The sequence below is a fragment of the Anopheles gambiae genome, chromosome 2, assembly GCF_943734735.2.
Source record: "Anopheles gambiae chromosome 2, idAnoGambNW_F1_1, whole genome shotgun sequence".
In the NCBI taxonomy this organism is placed as follows: domain Eukaryota; kingdom Metazoa; phylum Arthropoda; class Insecta; order Diptera; family Culicidae; genus Anopheles; species Anopheles gambiae.
This window is the reverse complement of record NC_064601.1, coordinates 683,636-706,005: the sequence shown is the minus strand read 5'-3', so window position 1 is coordinate 706,005 and position 22,370 is coordinate 683,636. Positions and strand designations below refer to the sequence as shown.

Sequence of the window (22,370 nt, the reverse complement as noted above, 5' to 3'; positions counted from 1 at the left end):
AGGGGGGGGGGGAACACATACACATGTCATCGAAATAGAAAAATAATAATATCGAAACCGGGATTGTTATTTTCCGTTTTTTAAATATGTATGTACATAACCTTGTTGCCGTTCAACTTTCGCTACACTATCGACGCCGCCGACCGCGAACCTGCGTCCATCCAGGATCGATGGCCTCCTCCTCAATAAACTTCGTGCTGGAACCGCATGTACTTGGGTTCACCTGCTCCGAACCTACATCCATGGCCGGTGCCGGTTCCACGTCCATGTCCTCTGGATCGTTTGTGTCTTCCTCACTTTCGCTACCGCTGTCGTCTATTGGCTGATACTTAATCTTTGCTCCACTCACTATCCACATTTCACATGGGACCATCGTGTGTAGTTCGGCCTTCACTTCTTCCTCCTTGCCTTCCTTCAACATTCTCAAGTACTTTATCAACACTGCGCTAACCTCTGCAAAATCGAAACGAATGTCAATCGTCAGACGAATCCTTTGACTCCTAAATCCTAAATTACATACCTTGAGTGGATTCATCTTCACAAATAGTCTCAAATTCCTGATCCATTATCTCTTCCAACACCTCGCGCAGATCGATGGCGTCAACATTCTTGTTCTCAGTGCAGTACGATGTTACGTAGTCGATAAGCTCTATTGCAGTCTGTAAGGAATAGTACAAGTTAGTCCTAAAATCTTCCGGAAAATTTACTTTACATTCATCCACTTACATTTAGTCCTAGCGGGCCTCCCATGCCATGCTCCACCGCGAGCCGCAGTGCTGTCCAGCGATTCAGCACGTTTTCTACCACCACGCGAAACGATTGCTGCAACGCTTGTTGACTCGCCATTGTTCGGTGTTGAAACTTTGGGTTTATTTTATTTCACACTATTTTCTACTGTTTTATTAACTAAATGAGGCTAATTTGCTTTTTATCTAAATCATTGTAAACACACAATTGTGGCGAGCCCGGACCAATCAGGTGATGTCATTACACTTGACAACCCGATGCAATCACAAACACACTTGACGTGACTTTTGTGGACTTCATTTGCCGCAGGATTATACTTTATTTTAATTTTATCACATCTTTTAACTTACGCCTTTAAAATCACATCATCAAATTGATCATTTTTGTACAGATTTTGTTGTGAGGAATAGGCGAACAGTTTAAAGCCATTTTTATCCAGCAATACCCATTCGTACTGTTGTGCTACCTCCTCCAATCTGGTTTCAGCTGTTCCGGTAATTGTCATCATATTCGCGCGCGAATCGAAACGAGCCAAGTACGGGCCGGTCGAACACAACTTTGAATAATCGCATTGCATGATGGAACATAGTGATTTTGAGTCGGAAAACACCGATTTGCTTCGCAATGGAACAAGCAATGCTGACGTCGACGCTGAATTCGAAGACGACGAAGAAGAGATACAAATGTCCTCACAAGAGGTAAACAATGGGAAGGGGCTAACACAAGCGTTTGTTTACTCTGTTGCTAAATAGCATACCCCGGCTAATGCTGTCTAATTAATGTATTGCAGGTCCTGGAAGCTCTTCAGCGAGCTTGGATAAATGAAAAGTTTGCTCCCGACCTGCTGCCTTATGAAGACGCTCTGGTGGAAATGGTCATGATACAGCTTGTGCACATGGAGGAAAATCTGGCCACGGCAAACAAGAACGATCTGCTCTACATCGTACACCGGATGGAGGTGGAAAGGATTAGGTTCATAGTGGCAAGCTATCTGCGCTGCAGACTGCAAAAGCTAGAAACATACGCGCCACACATTATCGAAGTGGAGTCTGGTAGGCCACGCAACTCTAAACGCCTGTCGGCTGCTGAGCATAAGTTTGCCGTAGATTTTCACGAGAGCGTTGAAACCCATTTCAACGAGCTAGTCACTCGCCACATGCCACAAAACCACCAAGACGATGAACGGGCGCGCCGGGTGATTCCCAACCTGGATACGCACGTGTTTGCCCGAGCCAGGCAGGATGTCGGAGAATATTCATTGGCCGGTGGTGAGCTTTCCGTCAACATACGGGCCGGAGCGGTGCATCTGTTCAGGTATTGCGATATTGAACCATTAATAATAGAGGGTCAGCTGGAATTAATTTAGCATGCGCCACGGAACACGACCCAGCATGCCTTTCAGCGTATGTAGGCCAAAGGGAGTCAGAGGATTGTTTGTATTGCACAATATGGTTGCTATGGCAATGTTAGGGTAGTTGCGTCGTAACAAAAATACTTTTTCTACCTTCGTGTCTGAGTAAACAGTGGCCAAAGTGATACAAATTATTTGTGAGGAAAAGTCGTGTCGATCAGGAATGAAAATAAAATAAGTAATTGTCAGCAAAGCACAAGGCGCGGCGCAAATAATACAACCCAGTGCTCGATATATACAGTATGTCATACAAATGGCATCACAATTTTCCGAAAATCGCAAGGGAAGCCGGATTTACTATTCGTGAGCTGTCTGTAGGACATTGCATCGATTGGCGGTTTATAGGTACGCTTGTCCGTCGCTTCGACCCAGACTCGTCCTTTCTCTCGACACTAACACGAACTGATTTCATCCATTCACAGCATCCATCGATCCCTATGGCATTGTGAGTGAGAAAGATTACGAAAAACTGGACGAATTCATTCCACACATATCCGAAGTCCCTATTGGAAACGTGTTAAGCAACCGAATTCTCGATCCAGCGATTGGGAAGTACTTTGTTCTTGCTCAATTTAGCATACAGTATCTGTTGTTCTGTAAACAGTTTCTGGACGAAACAGTGTTGGAAATTAGAAACACCATACAAACATTGCAGGATGAAAATGCGCGACTCGAAAAAATGAACAAGAAACGTAGCGAAGAGGTGACCCAGCTCCAGAGAAAGCTACAACGTGCCGAAACCATGGAACATCATCAGCACGCGCAGCCAATTTATCCATGCACAAAGTGTACGAAAAATTTCATCAGCTCAGAACTGTTGAATGCGCACATGGTACGGAAGCATGCCAGCAATGTTCAGCGAACGGCAGAGCCTACGTTCGAGCGTAAACCCGCCACTACCGATACCAACTTGATAAACACCATAAAACTCGAACTGGAAGTGAAACAACTGAAGGAGCGGCTAAATGCCACCGAGAAGGACCTTCACCTCCATCGCAGCAAGCACCATCGCTGTCGGGTTTGCTCGGAAGATAGCAGCAGTGCGACCGACAGACCACCGGCCAAAGTACTCCACAGTGTGGCAATACAAAGCAACCTGACGGATGATAAAGATTCAAACGACGAGAAGGTGGCCCAAACTCAGACAGAAACCATGCCACAGTCGGAAGAATCCGCTACTGATGAGCAACGAAAGGAACGAGCGCCAGCCGGTGACTTTATATCGAAATCCGATCTTCAATCGCTTTTGGACGAGCAAAGGCGTCTTTTCGAAAGTTGGAAAACGGGGGAAAGACAAACGCTTAACCAGGAAATTGAAACCGTGAAAAGAAATCTGGTGGATGTCATTCAAACGATCGAAAAGTCCGAACGAAATACTCCCACACCGGTGGTGGTAGACGAGAGTGGCGGTATCTGGAAGGAACGGTATCATGAGTTGGAAAAGATATACGAAACCAGTCAAAGGCAGGCCCAGGAAGCGATCGTGTCGTTCGAGAAGGTTTACACACAAAAAGTGGAGCAGCTGGAAAAACTGCTCCGGGAAGCACGTGCCATAGAGCGTAAAGAAATTCAAAATGATAGCAGCACCGGACACACAGACCTTGGCACGCCACATAGCTTGACTCATTTAAAAACAGTCACTCTTCCAACGGTTGTCATAGAAAGTGTATCCGTAGCCGAGGATCCTGTGCAACAGAAGGAAGACTACGTTAAACATAACACGCAAACGATCTCTTCCGAGTCGGAACAAGCGGAAAGTGACGAAGAACTTGAAGACACCAACGTCGAAACTCTCAAGACACACCAACAGCTGGCCGTGAAAAGTTCACCCTTGGTAGCAACATCGCAAAAACCATCGCAAGTCACAGAAGCCAAGCCGCATGCGCAACCTTCTAGTCAAGCTTTACTCATTTCGCCCAAAAAACAAATATTGAGCCAGTTCCGTGCACGCTTGAAAGCGATCGGAGTTGATCCGAGATCGAAGCAACTGTTTGGCGAAAATTTAAATGCTGCTTGCAAAGCTTTAGCGGACCGGCGGGATGTGCAAAAGCAAAAGCACGGTCACTTTTTCGTCACCCGTAACCAACTGCTTTCCAGGGTTGAGCAATTGGCACGTGCTAAAATTGGAGACGGTTCTCAGACGAAGGAATCGGGCCAAATGAAAACGACGGCACATGATAAACCCATCGTCATGGGCAGAGAGAAACATTTCCCTTCCGCTAGGGGGCCCGTGATCAAACCTCGCCTGAAAACATCTTCTGCGATGGAGTTACTTCCTTCGAAGCAAAAGCTACATCTTCCGGACACTGGGGCCGTGCAACATCATGCCGATATGAACGTGTTCAAAAGCAAAGCTCTCTTTACGGGCGGATCCAGCGCGCCACCATACAGACCGACCATAAAGCTTACCGATGACGACATTATTACGGTACATGCAGATGTGACGGCTATGTCCGGACAGCAAGAGTTAACCATCACGCCGAACCCTTCGAAGCGCGCCTCCATTTCCAGCTACGATCAGCAGGTTGAACGTTTGCTACACACACCCATTAAAACGATACAACCGGCAGCAAAGACGCCCGACCGCGTGCAAGAATCAACGGTGGAGGAAACCATCCCTTCCAGCAACCATGAAACAATTGACAGTGTTTCAACACTCAAACCGATCCCCAAGAAACGTGTGTTATTTAATTTGGACAAGGAAGATTATACCAAAACCGTTGGCACATCCGTAGTAAGTGCAGCACAACCCGGGCCCGTAGCAGAGGAATATGCACGATCACATCAAAAACCTACGGCACATTCGGTATCGAAGGTGGACGACGAATCCGATTGGAACATTAGCAGCTTCGATGAAGACAAATAATAGCACAAAAAAGGTACGCAATAAAACGTTTTTTGCATGTTGTTTATAATTTTCTATTCTCTCGTTTGCATCTCGTTCGATTGTTACCGGCCGGCTGGAAATTATTCTCCCCAGTACATCTTTCTTCCAACTTGATATCACGTGGTTTCAGTAGCTTTCACTTCCGCTCTGTTTCTTACGCCTTCTCGTCCGAGGCCTGGGTGGCACCCGACGCAACCGACTGGCCATCGTCGACTGGTGCATCCTGGCACGATAGCGACGGGAACTTCTGGTACAGGGCAGCGCGATACTTCGGATGGCTGATGCCGTACACGATCGGGTTGTAGACGGCGTTGGCCTTGGCGAACAGCGAGCCCCAGATGGTGGCCAGCGGGCTGATCGGGGCAGCCTTGAAGATTCCGGTGAAGTTGATGACCAGATACGGCGTCCAGGCCATGAACCAGAGCGAGATGGTGACCAGGGCGACCTTGGCCAGCTTCATCTCGGTGCTGGTGTTCTGGGCTTCCTGCGTACGCAGCGAGGCGACGTTCATCTTCTTGGCCTGCTCGCGCATGTTCTTCTCGTGAGCGGACACAGCCTTCAGGATGAAGGTGTACGAGTAGATGATGGTCAGCAGCGGCAGCCAGTACACGAAGATGGCGTAGATGATGATGTACGAGCGGCTCAGCCACGTCTGGGTCAGGTAGTCGGTTCCGCAGGCGGTCATGTTGCCCTCCGGCACGTATCGGTTCCATCCGAACAGCGGGGCCAGAGTCCAGAACAGCGCGAACACCCACACGCCCAGAATGCGCAGCAGGGCACCGTTGTTGGTCATCGGCTTGCCGGCGAGACCCTTCACGATGACGTTGTAACGGTCAAAGGCAATCATCGTCATGGTCCAGATCGAGGCACAGCCGAACAGCGATCCCAGCATGGCGTACAGCTCGCACGCGAACGGGCCAAAGGTCCAGGTCTCGTGCCAGCAGTTGATCACCATCGGCGGGCCCATCGTGAACATCATGAAGAAATCGGAGAAGGCCAGATTGACCACCAGCAAGTTGGAGGGGGTTCGGAGTGACTTGGTGTTGGTGAAGATGTACATCACACAACCGTTACCGGTCATCGAGATCATTCCGAGCATGAAGATGGCAAAACCTAGGATCGAGTGCCACAGCGGGTTCATGAGCGGGAACTGATTCCAGTGGGGATGCACCATGTGGAGCATCTCTGGTGGGACCTTATCCACCACCGACATGTTGCCACCGCTCTGCGTCCAGGCATCGAAGTGAGGTTCCACAAACGCAGCCATGTCTGAAAAGATTAAAACTTCGGTTTTTAGCATCAAAATGCCCAATTTTGATACCTTTTTGGATGCTTGTTGAATGCTTTGTACCTCAAATGCGCAAATACTAAAAATTGAATCCTTCTATCTGCGACACAGTTCACTGAAGAAAATCGATCGAAATCGAACTACTTCAATATTTCCTACTTTCCTCACACAAACTTAACAGCTCTGCGCCAAAACATTGACTACGCCCATTGTTCAGTTATTGTAGGTTTATATAGAAGAAAGTTGCTTCCCCACGAGTGTCCGAAATTCTAATTGAATTACCCCTTTACCGCTTACAAATTGACTTAAGGCGCTGTGGCGCAAAGGAACGCAAACGCCACCCCACGGGAATGGGTAAGAAGTTGACCCACTTACCTGTTTCGTATCGGAAACAAGGTATCGATAATGAGTAAACTCTTCCATTATTGGTTGGTTGGATGGGGGCAGGTGACCTTGGCATTGAAATGGAATCTTTCCACATGTTGCTTACCATCGCCCCGATATTGGAATCAAATCTTTAATCCTAGCAAACAGAGATCGATCCATCGATCGCTAAGCTGATTGATCCCAACGCTCTTGGAGTCTTAATGCAATGAGATGAGAAGGAATTTTTCTCATGGCTTACTTGATTTGCTAGCATTTATACATTCTTATTTGCAGGCTATAAATTAGTATAAAAAGTCGTCCATTTGTTTAAACGATGTTTAACTTATTGCCTTTCCAAAGAATAACTTGAATGTATTTTAAGTGTCTAAGTTAATTCTAAGCAATGTAATTTACTACCAATGTCAACATAGAAGTTACGTACACATTTGTCTTTTAGCACTTTTGTAACATTATTTTACTTTGTAACTTTTCAAACTATTTATACACAAGTCACGTTGCCAGTCCAAAGAAGCCGGTTCCGAACGATGCAATTCTTTTACGTTAAGTTCTGTTTTCTTTTGCTTGATGCTTGGTACGATGGTAAACCCTTTAACATAATTCAATTACTAATTGCATCGCGTACAGAAGGAACTGCATTCTGGGGACCAGTATAAATAGTTGACCAAGTGCATAGAAATGCTCGAGTTGGTGCAGGGAATTCCAGAGGGAAACATTCTTTTAGCTGTGTAGCTGAAGTAGTTCGTGTAACAACGATTTTCTTCAGCTTAAATATATTGTTTAAAGCTAAACCAAAACAACATCTACCGTTTTCCCAATGTAAGTATTACTAACATTCAGCGTCAATAATTATTCTAACCGATCTTTGATTGTTCCGGTGAATGTTTCTTCCAAAATATTGCAACGATTATACAGATTAGCAATGGCTGCGTTTGTGGAACCTCACTTCGATGCCTGGACGCAGAGCGGTGGCAACATGTCCGTGGTGGACAAGGTCCCACCAGAGATGCTCCACATGGTGCATCCCCACTGGAACCAGTTCCCGCCCATGAACCCGCTGTGGCACTCGATCCTAGGTTTTGCCATCTTCATGCTCGGAATGATCTCGATGACCGGTAACGGTTGTGTGATGTACATCTTCACCAACACCAAGTCACTCCGAACCCCCTCCAACTTGCTGGTGGTCAATCTGGCCTTCTCCGATTTCTTCATGATGTTCACGATGGGCCCGCCGATGGTGATCAACTGCTGGCACGAGACCTGGACCTTTGGCCCGTTCGCGTGCGAGCTGTACGCCATGCTGGGATCGCTGTTCGGCTGTGCCTCGATCTGGACCATGACGATGATTGCCTTTGACCGTTACAACGTCATCGTGAAGGGTCTCGCCGGCAAGCCGATGACCAACAACGGTGCCCTGCTGCGCATTCTGGGCGTGTGGGTGTTCGCGCTGTTCTGGACTCTGGCCCCGCTGTTCGGATGGAACCGATACGTGCCGGAGGGCAACATGACCGCCTGCGGAACCGACTACCTGACCCAGACGTGGCTGAGCCGCTCGTACATCATCATCTACGCCATCTTCGTGTACTGGCTGCCGCTGCTGACCATCATCTACTCGTACACCTTCATCCTGAAGGCTGTGTCCGCTCACGAGAAGAACATGCGCGAGCAGGCCAAGAAGATGAACGTCGCCTCGCTGCGTACGCAGGAAGCCCAGAACACCAGCACCGAGATGAAGCTGGCCAAGGTCGCCCTGGTCACCATCTCGCTCTGGTTCATGGCCTGGACGCCGTATCTGGTCATCAACTTCACCGGAATCTTCAAGGCTGCCCCGATCAGCCCGCTGGCCACCATCTGGGGCTCGCTGTTCGCCAAGGCCAACGCCGTCTACAACCCGATCGTGTACGGCATCAGCCATCCGAAGTATCGCGCTGCCCTGTACCAGAAGTTCCCGTCGCTATCGTGCCAGGATGCACCAGTCGACGATGGCCAGTCGGTTGCGTCGGGTGCCACCCAGGCCTCGGACGAGAAAGCTTAGATCCTGACGAGTTTGTAATAATATGCAATAAAGAAGCAAAGCAAGCAAGGCAATGAAATGCACATCAAAGCGCCTGCAATTTATTCAAACTGCACATCCAATTTATCCTCCTGCGGTTTAGTGAAATCGTTATTGCGGCGATGATTAGCATTCCGCCGGGTACGGTAGCTCCAGAACGTTACCACATCATCCGTTCGCTGCAGACTGTACTGCGGATCCTGTCCAGTTTCCTTTGCCATGTAATAATTCTTCCGTTTTCTCAGCTGTTTCCGCTCCTCCTCCTGCCGGTGGATGGTTTCCAGTTGTTCGTTCGCATTTTTCGTCAAAATTCGCGACAACTTTTCCTTGTACACCTCCCTCAGCTGATCCCGCCGCAGGACTGGAACGGAAACGAAGCACAACCTTTAACTCAATTCTGCGCACTTAGTAAGGGTCTTACTGGTCACGTTCCCAATACCTGGTTTGGTGTAATTGTTGAAAGGCACAAAATTGTTATCATACTCCGTACAGAAAGGATCCTCATTACTGTCCTCCACGAGCCCAGCCGCCTGTTCTGCACTAAATTTGAATGGAAACTGCGTTGAAGCACAGTTTTTCCGGCCCGTCTGAATATTGCCTGCAAACGCCATGGTACATCGCCCAGCGCACTATCCAAACAACGGTTACCACCAACGGGTTGCTATGATGGTATGAACGGTAGAAAATATCGTCTGTCACTAATCGCACTACCGGCTTTTGCGCAGACGTGCGTGCAATGAATTGCGTGTTTTGCGTACAACTAATGCGGCTACTGGGTATCGGCCAATCGGGCCCAAGCCATCCACTGAACCACTGTTTCCCAGTGATCCATAACTGTTTGACTGTGATTCGCACTATGAAGCCAAGACAAGAGACAGACAGAAACAATCATAACGCATCATAACAATCAGGGAAACAATCATTACTAACGCTGGCCATTGACGCAACACAGGGCAGCAGGGCTTAACCAGGTCCAAGCCACCCCCTCCCGACCACCGTCACAGCGCTAATCTCTTCCTCTAAGCCGTTCTAAGACCTGTCAATCTGAGAAGTTTTATTACCTTTGCCTAATTCAATTACGGCGATCACTTGCCATCCGCAACTATCGTTCTTAGCTCTATAAATATGATACAACGATACGATGGCCAGATTGAGTCGCTCAGTACCCTCGATCTCAGATAGTGAGACCAGTGCCGAAGAGTTTTAACTACATTCGATTCCAACGAGTCTGTGCGTGTGTTTGCGTCTCACTCCTCCTCCGAACGAACTGCACCATCGCCATGATGGACCATAGACCAGTGGGCATCTTCGGTCCAAAAAGCCCACAAGCACTGACCTGGACGATCTCGGTGGCAAATTTGACCGTGGTGGACAAAGTGCCCCCAGAGATGCTCCATCTCGTTGACACGTACTGGTATCAGTTTCCGCCGTTGGAGACAAAGTGGCACGCGGCACTGGCCACCACCATTGGACTGCTGGCGCTCATCTCCATCGTGGGAAACGGATGCGTAATTTTGATCTTCTCCTCCACCAAAGGCCTCCGCACGCCATCGAACCTGATGGTGATCAATCTGGCTTTCGCCGATTTCATGATGATGTTTACGATGGCGCCACCGCTAATCATTAACTCCTACCACGAGACGTGGGTGTTCGGTCCGCTCATGTGCGAAATCTACGGAATGTTCGGCTCACTGTCGGGCTGCGTTTCCATCTGGAGCATGACGATGATCGCCTTCGATCGGTACACCGTGATCGTGAAGGGCTTGTCCGCCAAACCGCTCACGTACGTCGGTTCGGTGATGCGCATCCTGTTCGTTTGGGCCAACTCGCTTGTCTGGACGCTGGCTCCACTGTTTGGCTGGAATCGCTACGTGCCGGAAGGCAACATGAGTGCTTGCGGCACGGACTATCTCTCGAAGGATTGGATCAGCGTGTCCTACATCTACGCGTATTCCGTGTTCGTCTACTGGTTGCCACTGCTGCTCATCATCTACTGCTATACCTACATTCTAAAGGTAAGGGATGCTGCCGTGGAAATTCAAATCACTTTGGGCTAAACTTGCTTTTCTTTCCCGTACCAGGCTGTGTCTGCCCACGAACGAAACATGCGGGAGCAAGCGAAAAAAATGAATGTGGCCTCGCTGCGGTCATCGGATGCGTCCAAAACGAATGCAGAAATTAAGCTGGCCAAAGTGGCGCTCGTCACCATCACGCTCTGGTTCATGGCCTGGACACCGTATCTCGTCATTAACTACGCCGGCATAATCGATTCCAGCCCCATCAGCCCGCTCCAAACGATTTGGGGCTCGGTATTTGCCAAAGCGAATGCCGTCTACAATCCGATAGTGTACGGCATTAGTCATCCCAAATATAGGGCCGCTCTGTACAAGCGCTTCCCTGCGCTGCAACTGCGTAAGGAGAACGCTACCGACCAGAACTCCGTAGCCTCCTGTACGACTGCTGCCGATCAATGCGAAACCTAAGCCAATCTCTGGCAGGTCAGTGGAAAGAAGGCCACCAGCATCATCATGGCTGGGAATGGTCAGCGAAATAAAATTCTTAAATTGTTTGAAATTCATTGTGATAATGTTGTGAACATGCAGTATTTACAAGCACTACGCTAAAATTTGACAAATAAATTACATAAAATTCATGTGTTCTACACCGCGACTGCTGATTGATTTGGTTCGTTTAATATTCGGTCTTGTCTCTAGGAAGAAAAAAGGCTCATTTAAGTCGTTGATGGGGCGGTCCCCGTGGTACACTCGTCAACTCGAACGACTCAATAGCATGCCTGTCATGATGAGTTCAACACTCCAATGGACCATCCCTTCGTAGCACAAGGATTGACTATCTGGCTGTTGCGTGGCATTGGATTAATTGTCGGAAAGCCTGTACAGTAGAAGGCCGGGCATGTCCACGTAGGACGGTTACGCCAAATAGAAGAAGAACTAAATCGTTAATTTTAGTAATTAAAATTTGTCTTTACTGTAGTACAATGATGCAAAATTTTATAGTAACACGGGGTACCATTCAGCTAAGGTACAAATCCATTTAGACATTGTTTTGTACGCATAGAACGTTACGCTAAGCAGAGAATAATAATGAAAGTTTAAATACAGACCCTTTATATAATTGCACAATGTTATCAAAACATCATAAACAAAACTAATAAATAGTACTACTACTACTACTAGTACTATTAAAATTACAAAATAATTTCGAAGACGAAACCATTACCTATCGATCTCTTTAGCACCAACAATCAACGTGATCATGTCGGCCTACTTAATGAACAGGGTTTCTCTTCTTCTTTGGCACAACAACCGCTCGCAGTCAAGGCCTACCTAAACCACTTGTGAGTGAGCTTGGCTTTCAGTGACTTAATGACTTACCCCCATAGTAGGACAGGCAGTTCGTCCCATTGTATGGGGGCAAGGTCTATTCGGGGCTTGAACCCATGAAGGGCATGTTGGTAAATCGTTCGAGTGGACGACTGTACCACGAGACCGGCGAAAAGAACAGCTCACACTTGCTAAATTTCCGTCTCAAGATGATAAATAGTAGCCCTTGCGATGAATCCTGGTATTAGCAAACAGTGAAATGCTTGTTTAAATTAATGTTTTTCAGAATTTATCCCACGTTTTCCCCCAAACAAAAATTAAACAACTTTATTGCAATTACAATCGTATCACTGAATGTTATTATTTGTCCATTTTGTTCCAAAAAATTCCATTATTATTACGTTTAGAATGCTCTTTGCTGGTACTGTCAGAACAGGGTGCACTTTTGGGCCATCAATTTAGCAGCCGAAACTTTCTGAAACGCTATGTGTTATGTGGAACACGTGCATTGCCAATTCCTCGAAGCGGCTATGCACATTGCAAGCACAATTCAATTTCCCGTGACGTATAATCCGTCGCTCGTGCTAGGCACCGGCCCATCGGCAACACCACGAAGCGCATAAGCTGCCAGAAGCACCAAAACTGGACGAAATTATTACGTTAAGGATTAGCGTTTTCCAAATTATGAATACGTGTGGCAGTGTGTTCACGGTACTGCCGTCCAAAAAAAAAAACCCGCCACAAAATGGGAACTAATCAAATTAGTACAGCGCGGTCTGCCCAATTTTTCGCGCTATAAAAGCTTGCCGCACCCGGCAGAAGGACGAGTTGTTCCTTGGTACAACACCGGTGATCAGTTGAGTAGAGTTCTCAAGTAGCTACAGGAAGCTTGGAGTAGTTCGCCCTGAAAAGCGATTTTCTTCAGCTCATCCCAAACACCCAGTGAACAGTGTACGGTGTGGCCCAACCACGCTAGTCAGTGGACAATCGCACGCCTTTGTGTCTTGTTGTAGGAAACTGTCAGCGCAGAGAAACCGAGATGGCAGCCTTCGCAGAGCCGCACTTCAGCGCCTGGACGCAGACGGTCGTCAGCAATGTCACCGTCGTCGATAAGGTACCGCCAGAGATGCTCCACATGGTGGACGCTCACTGGTACCAGTTCCCGCCGATGAACCCGCTGTGGCACTCGATCCTGGGCTTTGCCATCTTTGTCCTTGGCGTCGTTTCCATCATCGGCAACGGTTGCGTTATCTACATCTTCACCAATACCAAGGCACTCCGAACCCCCTCCAACTTGCTGGTGGTCAATCTGGCCTTCTCCGATTTCCTGATGATGTTTACCATGGCCCCTCCGATGGTGATCAACTGCTGGCACGAGACCTGGGTCTTTGGCCCGTTCGCCTGCGAGCTCTACGCCATGCTTGGATCGCTGTTCGGCTGTGCCTCGATCTGGACCATGACTATGATTGCCTTTGACCGTTACAACGTCATCGTGAAGGGTCTCGCCGGCAAGCCGATGACCAACAACGGTGCCCTGCTGCGCATTCTGGGCATCTGGGCGTTCTCTCTGCTCTGGACGTTGGCTCCTCTGTTCGGATGGAACCGATACGTGCCGGAGGGCAACATGACCGCTTGCGGAACTGACTATCTGTCGCAGGATTTCACCAGCCGATCATACATTCTGATCTACTCTGGCTTCGTGTACTACCTGCCTCTGTTCAGCATCATCTACTCGTACATCTACATCATCCAGGTAAGGGCACGGAGTAGGATTAAGCAAGATACAGCGACCGCCACCGCACAACACGTACATTACACATTCGACTTTCCTTTCTTTCCTACACATCTAGGCTGTATCGGCCCACGAGAAGAACATGCGCGAGCAGGCCAAGAAGATGAACGTCGCCTCGCTGCGCTCGCAGGAAGCCCAGAACACCAGCACCGAGATGAAGCTGGCCAAGGTCGCCCTGGTCACCATCTCGCTCTGGTTCATGGCCTGGACGCCGTATCTGGTCATCAACTACACCGGAATCTTCAAGGCTGCCCCGATCAGCCCGCTGGCCACCATCTGGGGCTCGCTGTTCGCCAAGGCGAACGCCGTCTACAACCCGATCGTGTACGGCATCAGCCATCCGAAGTACCGTGCTGCCCTGTACCAGAAGTTCCCGTCGCTGTCCTGCCAGGACAACAGCGACGATGGACAGTCGGTTGCATCGGCTGCCACCGGCGTTTCGGAGGAAAAGCCAGCGGCCTAAACCGGTTCGGTGGCGATAGGGGCGGCTTGCGACAGCCTTGCAAAGAGAAATACGGACCTCATCTTACGCTGACGTTGAACTACTTCAAACGCAAAATTTGTATTTTCTTTTTGAATGCAAATTTTATTTAATTAATAAAAGCTCTAGAATCAATACGCAATGTTTGTGTGTTTGTGTGTGGTGTCTTTTTTTTTGTCTAGGCCACTCACCCACCAATACCATTAGTGCTACAAAACATTCCCGCGATTGTAGAAAAATCCCAGCAAAATCCCCGGGGAAGGGGCAATTATTCAAACAACCAGCAGCGCTGGCCTGAAAGCTTCCCCGTTTGGTCAATAAAATGCCAACGTTTACGATTGCACACTGGCCGTGCACGCCGTGCCCAACAACACATGCAAACGTGGCGCACTGTAAAATCCCAGAATTCAGATCAACTAACTAGCAATGATCGCGATCGACGAGCGATCGTGCCCGTTTTGTACGGTGTGCTTTCGCGTGGGACAGTCGCGCGTAACCTGCCCATCCATGAAGTCCGTTCCAGAACCGTGTCACCCACAAAACGGAACTTTTTCTGCGTCCATTCAGTTTGTTGATCTGTTTCATTTAGCCTTTGTTGATTTTTCTTCGCTTTCAAAAAGTCTAAAAATAACGAACAATAGTACAGTAGCAGCAAAAACGCGTTCGCCTGCGTCACGGAATTGAGTGAATAAAATATTATACCGGTTCGCACTATGGTGGAAGCAAGGTGAGTGTGTGTAATGCTGGGCGGGAGGAAAATTCCACGCCAGACGGTTATATACATACTGCGTCGGTTCGATACGTTGCATGAGGGCGTCCATACGAAATACCGCCAAAGTTCAAAAGCGACATGCGCAGAAAACGTTTAAACCGACTGGAAAGCTCGTTTGAATGGATAATGGATAAATTTTACAATCTTAGTGAGATCTCTAGTTAATTGCAAATTATTGAAATAACCCCACAACAACAAAACATAGAGTCAACTCAATCCCATGTATGAAAAGAGCTTCATACCCACGAAAAGCATGTTGTTGGGCCGTTAATTAACGGTTATATTAAAAGGTAGACTGATATTGATTTCAAACCTCCCTACTGACTAGGACCAGAATAGGTAAATAGATAAAAATTAAATGTAAACTCAAACACCGTAGCAAAATCTGTGGAAACTGACTACGGTTAGCAGAAAAAGTGATTCATATCGTTTCATATCGATCGAAATTGTTTCCAAAAGCGCTTCTAAACAGTCAGACCGTATCACTAGAAAATCCAATTGACAACTAGCAGTGTTTTCCGAATGTAGAGAATCTTTGATGAGTGTAATAAAATCGAAAAAATAGAGTAATAGAACCAGGTAAACACAAATGAAGATCGCAACTTGCTGCGCTTACCTCACTCTTTGCACGAGTTACCACGGTTTCCCTATTTACACCTTCACCCGGAACGGCTCGCTAATCGATCGTACACACAAATTTGTCCACCCTATCCCCTATCTCCTGCCCCCCCCCCCCCCCCTCCCGTCATGCGAGCGACCCTGTAAGCGATCTATTGGCCGATCGGCCGTTTGGGCAATAGCAAACTGGTGTTAACCGATTCGCAAAACTTCCGCAGCGACAGCAGTTGCCGAAAGCAGCAGCAGCAGCAGCAGCGCCAGCATCACAGTGCCGACGATCGTACCGAGCGAACGTTCACCAAACTATCGCAAACCGTCGCGAAGCTGCTCCGGGTCGAGGTGGAAATCCAACGGAACCGCAAACCCAGCGCGTGCTGCTCACACCATCGCAAGCAGCGCAGCAAAAGGAAGCGCAAACGAACGAAGGTGGTGTTTACTGGGGAAAAGTTTGAAGATCCCGATCCCTACCAGCTGGCCGTGCGGAAAACCAACTATGGCAAACGCAAGGAGAAGCTGAAGTTTATCGGCGAACAGTTCCAAGATCCCGATCCGTACGGGTTGGCCATCCGCAAGACGAGCACCGCGAGCAGCTGCACCAGCGATCATCATCGCGAGCTATCACAGCAGTATCGTACGCAGCTGGCCGAAACGCATCCCGCGACCGTGTTCTCGCCCATCGATTACATAAAACGCGACATAAAGTGTATTGCGGAAATGCCCGACGATGAGATGGTGGCGTACGACCGTTGCGCGGATGTGTCCAAGCAGGCGGAACTAGCACCGGCTGCGGGATGGAAACCTCTGCTAGCGCAGGCCTGTGCTGTGGGTGCGAAAAATGTGCTACTTCTGGGGTATGGCATGACGTTGGGCTTCCCTACGATAGTAATTCCCGCCATTCAGGGTGGCGACGGGCGCGAGCCGGCCCTCGAGCGGGACGTCACGCTGAGCCGGGAGCAGATTTCGTGGCTAAGTTCCATCAACTTGATCTGTGTGCCGTTGGGCAGCATTTTTTCCGGCATGCTCGCCCAACCGATTGGCCGACGGCGCGCAATGCAGGTACGTACGGACGGGATCGCTTCGACCGGCTGTTCACAAGCCGTGGCTAATGCTAGCAGCGCACTTTTCCTCCTCCACCGTAGCTCATTAACATCCCCATCTTCGTCGCCTGGCTGCTGTTCCATTACGCTAGTGATGTAACGTTCCTGTACGTAGGACTCGCATTGGCCGGCCTTAGTGGAGGGCTCGGTGAAGCTCCTGTGCTGACGTACGTCGCTGAGATTACGGAACCTCGGTACCGGGGTATGCTGGCCGCTACCGGTTCCACCTGCGTCATATTGGGCGTTTTGCTCGAGTTTCTCATGGGCAGCTTCTTGAAGTGGCGCACGGTCGCACTGATCAGTGCCGTCGTGCCCGTACTGGCCGTGGTGGCGCTATGTTTCATCCCGGAGAGTCCCGTTTGGCTGGCTAGCAAGGGACGATTCGAGGATTCAAAGGCAGCCCTTGCTTGGCTACGCGGCTGGACATCGAAAGACCAGGTAAGCAGGATTGCACGATCACACCAGGGTCCGGGGTACGTTCATTAGCCGCTTCCTTGTGCCGCAGGTTGCGCACGAGTTCGAGGAGATAGAGCGTCAAATGGCAACGGACGCGGAACTGCAGAAGGATTTCACGATCGTGGATAAGGCGCGGCTCTACACGCAGCGGGCCTTCCTGCAACCGTTCGGTATTATTTTGCTGTGTTTCTTCATCGGACACTTTTCCGGCATGACGACACTTCAAACCTACGCCGTCCAGGTAGGTGGCCTTAACCATTTTTTAGCATCTTTCAAAGGTTACCCTCACGCACTACACTAACGCCCCACCATCCCTGTATGTTGACATTCTCAATTAGATCTTTCACACTCTGAAAGCGCCCATCAACAAATATTACGCGACTTGTCTGCTGGGACTGACCGAGCTGATTGGGACACTGTTCTGCGTGTTTCTGGTGCACCGTACCGGCAAACGACCGCTCGTGTTCATCTCGACTATTGGATGTGCCATCTGCTTCTTCGGAGCGGCCAGCTATGCCTACTTCCTGAACGACATCCCTGGCGCCGCCGTACAAAACGTGGTCGCAAATGTGTCCTCCATCAAGGCGGACATCACGGTCATACCATTGCAGTCCAAAGAGGTAATAGCGGAGTGGCATCGTAACAGCACGGTGCACCCGCCGATCAATCTAACGCAGATCGAAACGCAATTAGCCAATAGCAACGCATCCTTGCGTGCAGAAGCGATCAACGGCACAGCCAACCATTCGCTGGACAGTGGCATTGTCTATGCCGCGCAGAGCTTCACCAACTACTACCTTAACGATAGCCTGAACGATCCAATTAACATTACGATCAGTTACGGAGAGTACGTTAAATCCGCTATCCCGAGAGAAGTGTTCGTGCCGTTGCCGCACGTGAACAAGAACAAGTACGTATGGATCCCGCTGACCCTGCTGCTCGGCAGTGCCTTTCTGACGCATATTGGCATTCGATTGATACCGTGGATACTGATAGGAGAGCTCTTTGCGCCGAACGTGCGCAGCGGTGGGTCCGGGCTGGCCGGCGGCATAGCGTACATCTTCGGGTTTATCGCCAACAAGACGTTCCTCAAGATGCTGGCTGTATTCACCTTACCGGGGACCTTTTGGATCTACTCGCTAGTAACGATCGTCGGAGCCATGATCCTTTACAAAGTGCTTCCCGAAACGGAGGGCAAATCGCTGCAGGAGATTGAAACGTACTTTCTGGCGGGCAAAAAAACGTCCACGACAATAGACCAAGAAGCGCCTGTACCACCCCGGCTGGGGCCAAAGGTTTCCACTGCCAGCATGCATCCGGTGCCGCCACCGATCCCACCAAAACCCTACCCCTTGAAGGATGATATCGATCGGGCACGACGTATCTCGCTGGTGCCACGACAAATGTCTCAATCGTCGCGAAACACGACCGCATCCGACTTCTCGCGTGCGTCGTTCAATTCTCAACACTCTCACAACCATTCTGGAATGAGTCGCAACTCGTCATGGACCTCCTATACGCTGGAAGACACGCACGACCATGCCCATCCGGTGCAGGTGTTTAGAAAAATATCCGACTCAATTCCTGCCGTTGAAGCCGTTGAATCACAGCACAGCATGACGCAGCCGCAACCATCAAGAAATCAAGTGTCATCGCACGTCCTTCCTGTCGTGAGCGCCGTTGGTCTAAAGCCGGAGCGAAAGGTATCTAGCGGAAAGCAAACTTTACATGTAAACGCCGATTTAAAGCACCCGGCGCACAAAACCCAACCAATGACACGCCCGGTACGTGCACGAGCAAGACGGCCACCCCCATCACATCAGTTTGATTTCCAAGGTTCCGAAAGTAACAAAAAGTTTGAAGAATTTCTTCACCGCTATCAGGATAAAGCTCAAGACTCGCACGCGCAAGCGAATCGTCCTGTGCGCCACGTAACTAGCGCACACGATCTTAAAGCTCTCGGGAAGGAGTCTCAGCCCAGTTCTGGCGCAATTGCTGCTGCGAATGGCGGCGGGGCCGGTATATTGACGGATCGCAAACTTTTCAACAGCACCACCAAGCTGTCCTCCTCGTGTGCCGGAGAAGGCGTAGAACATCATGTCGCTCGCGAAGCTGGACTCAGCAATGCCGGATTTCATTTAAGCTCAAGTGACGAATCGACGGATATGTAGCACAGATGGATTACATTATTCGATTTCGATCTTATTTATGCAGCTGGAGAAGCTTTACTGTAGTAATTTGTTATTATTCGATTCGATCTAATTTATGCAGCTGGAGAAGTTTTACTGTAGTAATTTGTATAGTATTTGTATTTGGATTGTTTTATTACCTTACACTCATTGCACATTCGCTGTACAGTCGCAGTTCTTGGTTCGCAGGTTCGCCTATTCGTACTCACACAAATGTCCACACCGCGGACACTTGGAGTTGTTTGCAAACCAATGCTTCATATGCTCCAGATGGCCTCCATGCGAGCATCCCTGGCACCAGGCGTACAGGCCGCGAACGACCCCATTGCAAACGCTGCACTTCGAGCTTTGAGTAGACTTACAGCGTGCGCAATACCATCCCACCGATCCAACCAGTTGCTTCGAACATTGGCCACAGCTCGTGTACATGGTCGTCGACTGCTGGTTCATCTCCGACACCGATCGGATCCAGCTGATGTTGATCACCTGCGATGCCTCGTTCCAGAGCTGATGCCGGTGAAGCAGCTCGATGTACGACAGCAGCCAGTTCTCCTGGAAGCTCTCGTCTATCTGCAAGCTATGTCTGCGCTCCCCGAGTGCCATTAGAATGCAGGACGATGTCTGCACGTCACCGATTTCCGTCTGCAACGTCAAACAGTCAGCCAGCACCTGGTGCGGTTCCCAGATCGGCGGGGATGGGTTGTGGTCGGAGATTTTTAGGAAGGTCGGCGCCGTATTCGGTGGTGGTGAAGTTTCGAGCGATTTTTCAGCCATCAGATGCTTGCGAGGCTGCGTTTGATGCAACTCGTGCGCGTTCATTAGATTCGACGATGGGAACGTGTAGTCTTTCACCAGGTCGTGCGGTCCGGTGTAAAGAAATCCATCCCGAAAGCCTTTTATACAGTCGACCGAATCGAACGTTAGCTCCGTCTCACCGAACACGAAATCGCACTTGTCCGGTTCAATGTCCACCGATAGCAGCTGCCCCAAGCCGTGCGTTTCGTGGGCGGTTTTGCTGTTTGCAAACTCGAGGAAATCGTCAGTGCTGCTGTTATTTGCGACATTTGCCGGGCCAGTGCTGGGGCCGCTACCCATCGCACGATCTTCGCTGCGTCCCGTGCTCGATTGGTTGGAGTTTTGCGCCATCAGACGACCGCTGCCATGAGCTATTGCGTTCGAATTGCGTTGCTCCAGCTTCATGTTGGCGATGGAACTGTACGCGTACAGTTGGCTAATAAAATTCCACAGAAAGCTCACATTCGATTTGCCATACTTTTTCGCAACTGCCGCATTGTGGCTACAAATCTCCGCCAGAGACGCACCGGTCAGAATGTACTCTTTGGCGCATCCCTTCAGTGCCAGGTAGTCCTTTAGGAGCGATGTTTTGGTCACGTCCTTCGCATTCACGTTGATAGTTTTGGTCGAAAAGTTGGACAGATTCGATTTGGCCAGATGGAACTGTTCCGCCGACGGAGGCGTTTTTTGACGCGAACCCAACAGGGCCGTTCCCTGGCTAAGCAAGCTGGAGGGCGGTGGCGGCGGAATAAGCTTCATCTCGTACGCGTACAGCAAATCGCCCTTGTAGTTAAAGTTGGCACCTTGCGGATTAGCCTTCATTGCCGGCCGTGCCGCGTCCTTGAATACGTGCTTAAATATCGTCGAGTCCTTGCTGGTGGACAGCAGCACGTGCCGATCGTTACCCTTGAACGCTATGCCTGTGGTAACATTCGAATGCTCGTTAAACGAAGCATACGGAATGTACGGTCGGCGAAGGTCCCAGATGTAGATACTGTTGTCGACCACCAACGCACAGCTTGCAATGTGAAACATCTTGTCCGGACGCCATCGTATCCTGCCAACCACCGCGATCGTATGTATAGTGTACTCGAGGGAAACGTTTTTCGCACTTTCGTGCGATGAGTTCTTGGGGTTCGTGTTCCAAACTTTGATCTGCTTATCGCGGCTTCCCGTCGCCAGCCAGGACTGATTGGGATGCCAATCGCACGTGTAGATTGGTCCACTGTGCGCCGTAAACTGGGCCGTGCATCGGTCGTTCCGGCGGATGTCCCACAGCTGTACCGTGCCGTTCTCGGACACCGCAGCAAACGTGTTGGGCGCATGCGGACTGAACTTTACGTCCCGCACGCTTTCCGAATTGCTGAAGTACGTGTTGATGGCCGATTTGTCCGTGCGCAGATCGAAACACTTGATGGTGCCATCTTGCGATCCGGATATCAAAAGATTTGCTTCCGTTCCGTGGAAAGCCACCGAGTGCGCCGTGCGCTCGTGCTCATTGTACACTAGCAGCTGCTTTTGGCGCCCGAAACGCGACAAGTCCCACACCGATACGACACCGTTCGTTGCCGCGGTTGCGAGTATGTTTGAATCCAGCGCACTCCATGCCACATCGTTGGAGGAGTAGCTTAGATTTTGGTTCTTCCCGCCACGCATATTACATACCTCCGTGAATCCATCGTTTTCGATCGAGAACACCTTTAGTACTGGAATGCACAAGTTAAATAGGTTTAATATCTGGCTCCCCGCAAACCATTGCACGGCATCTTCCGCCTCCTATACTCACAGCTACGGCCTGCTACGGCGATTTGAGTGCATTCTCTGTTCAACGCCAAAGCGTTGGCGTGTCCGTCTTGGCATATGCGAATGGAACATGTTTTAACATCCCCCATTTTTGTGCTACACACATGAAACTATTTATACGCAAGCTTATCACAATTTGTCGATAAGCACCAAGAAAATTCACACAGTGGTTTGTTATTGTTTCGTTTCTTTTCCAATTGGCAATCGTCGCTCTGTGGCAGATGACAGCTGTTTGCGCCTTTTTAACTGTCAG

At 49.5% G+C, this 22,370-nt stretch overlaps 10 protein-coding genes across 10 annotated transcripts; 6 read left to right on the top strand and 4 right to left on the bottom strand.

The window, feature by feature from the left end:
• Positions 1-69: 69 nt before the first annotated feature.
• Positions 70-1,048, bottom strand: LOC1282000 (uncharacterized). Its single transcript, XM_321994.6, has 3 exons — positions 727-1,048; positions 521-659; positions 70-453 (listed from the first exon to the last, which is right to left on the bottom strand). The coding sequence occupies exons 1-3, from the start codon at positions 844-846 to the stop codon at positions 128-130; spliced, it is 585 nt and encodes a 194-aa protein (XP_321994.6). The 5' UTR covers positions 847-1,048; the 3' UTR covers positions 70-127.
• A 154-nt stretch (positions 1,049-1,202) lies between these two features.
• On the top strand, positions 1,203-2,378 carry LOC1282001 (DNA replication complex GINS protein SLD5). The gene is made up of 2 exons (XM_321995.6): positions 1,203-1,445; positions 1,538-2,378. The coding sequence occupies exons 1-2, from the start codon at positions 1,323-1,325 to the stop codon at positions 2,111-2,113; spliced, it is 699 nt and encodes a 232-aa protein (XP_321995.6). The 5' UTR covers positions 1,203-1,322; the 3' UTR covers positions 2,114-2,378.
• LOC4577365 (cilium assembly protein DZIP1L) lies at positions 2,365-6,023 on the top strand. The gene is made up of 2 exons (XM_001238568.4): positions 2,365-2,503; positions 2,581-6,023. The coding sequence occupies exons 1-2, from the start codon at positions 2,401-2,403 to the stop codon at positions 5,022-5,024; spliced, it is 2,547 nt and encodes an 848-aa protein (XP_001238569.4). The 5' UTR covers positions 2,365-2,400; the 3' UTR covers positions 5,025-6,023.
• Positions 5,200-6,553, bottom strand: LOC11175546 (opsin-1). The gene is made up of 2 exons (XM_003435711.2): positions 6,397-6,553; positions 5,200-6,314 (listed from the first exon to the last, which is right to left on the bottom strand). The coding sequence occupies exon 2, from the start codon at positions 6,310-6,312 to the stop codon at positions 5,200-5,202; it is 1,113 nt and encodes a 370-aa protein (XP_003435759.2). The 5' UTR covers positions 6,313-6,314; positions 6,397-6,553.
• An 825-nt stretch (positions 6,554-7,378) lies between these two features.
• On the top strand, positions 7,379-8,814 carry LOC11176013 (opsin-1). Its single transcript, XM_003435710.2, has 2 exons — positions 7,379-7,536; positions 7,633-8,814. The coding sequence occupies exon 2, from the start codon at positions 7,640-7,642 to the stop codon at positions 8,750-8,752; it is 1,113 nt and encodes a 370-aa protein (XP_003435758.1). The 5' UTR covers positions 7,379-7,536; positions 7,633-7,639; the 3' UTR covers positions 8,753-8,814.
• Positions 7,929-9,546, bottom strand: LOC133392095 (uncharacterized). The gene is made up of 2 exons (XM_061650492.1): positions 9,210-9,546; positions 7,929-9,131 (listed from the first exon to the last, which is right to left on the bottom strand). Exons 1-2 carry the CDS (start codon positions 9,379-9,381, stop codon positions 8,833-8,835), a joined length of 471 nt encoding a protein of 156 aa, XP_061506476.1. The 5' UTR covers positions 9,382-9,546; the 3' UTR covers positions 7,929-8,832.
• A 242-nt stretch (positions 9,547-9,788) lies between these two features.
• Positions 9,789-11,440, top strand: LOC4577366 (ceropsin). Its single transcript, XM_001238570.3, has 2 exons — positions 9,789-10,785; positions 10,852-11,440. The coding sequence occupies exons 1-2, from the start codon at positions 10,051-10,053 to the stop codon at positions 11,251-11,253; spliced, it is 1,137 nt and encodes a 378-aa protein (XP_001238571.2). The 5' UTR covers positions 9,789-10,050; the 3' UTR covers positions 11,254-11,440.
• Positions 11,441-12,941: 1,501 nt separating this feature from the next.
• On the top strand, positions 12,942-14,529 carry LOC1282006 (opsin-1). The gene is made up of 2 exons (XM_322000.4): positions 12,942-13,867; positions 13,965-14,529. Exons 1-2 carry the CDS (start codon positions 13,154-13,156, stop codon positions 14,367-14,369), a joined length of 1,119 nt encoding a protein of 372 aa, XP_322000.4. The 5' UTR covers positions 12,942-13,153; the 3' UTR covers positions 14,370-14,529.
• A 313-nt stretch (positions 14,530-14,842) lies between these two features.
• On the top strand, positions 14,843-20,775 carry LOC1282008 (uncharacterized). Its single transcript, XM_322002.6, has 5 exons — positions 14,843-15,114; positions 15,996-16,833; positions 16,917-17,312; positions 17,380-17,571; positions 17,669-20,775. The coding sequence occupies exons 1-5, from the start codon at positions 15,101-15,103 to the stop codon at positions 19,499-19,501; spliced, it is 3,273 nt and encodes a 1,090-aa protein (XP_322002.6). The 5' UTR covers positions 14,843-15,100; the 3' UTR covers positions 19,502-20,775.
• On the bottom strand, positions 19,611-22,362 carry LOC1282009 (GATOR2 complex protein WDR24). The gene is made up of 2 exons (XM_322003.6): positions 22,101-22,362; positions 19,611-22,020 (listed from the first exon to the last, which is right to left on the bottom strand). The coding sequence occupies exons 1-2, from the start codon at positions 22,204-22,206 to the stop codon at positions 19,715-19,717; spliced, it is 2,412 nt and encodes an 803-aa protein (XP_322003.6). The 5' UTR covers positions 22,207-22,362; the 3' UTR covers positions 19,611-19,714.
• Between the last annotated feature and the right edge of the window lie 8 nt (positions 22,363-22,370).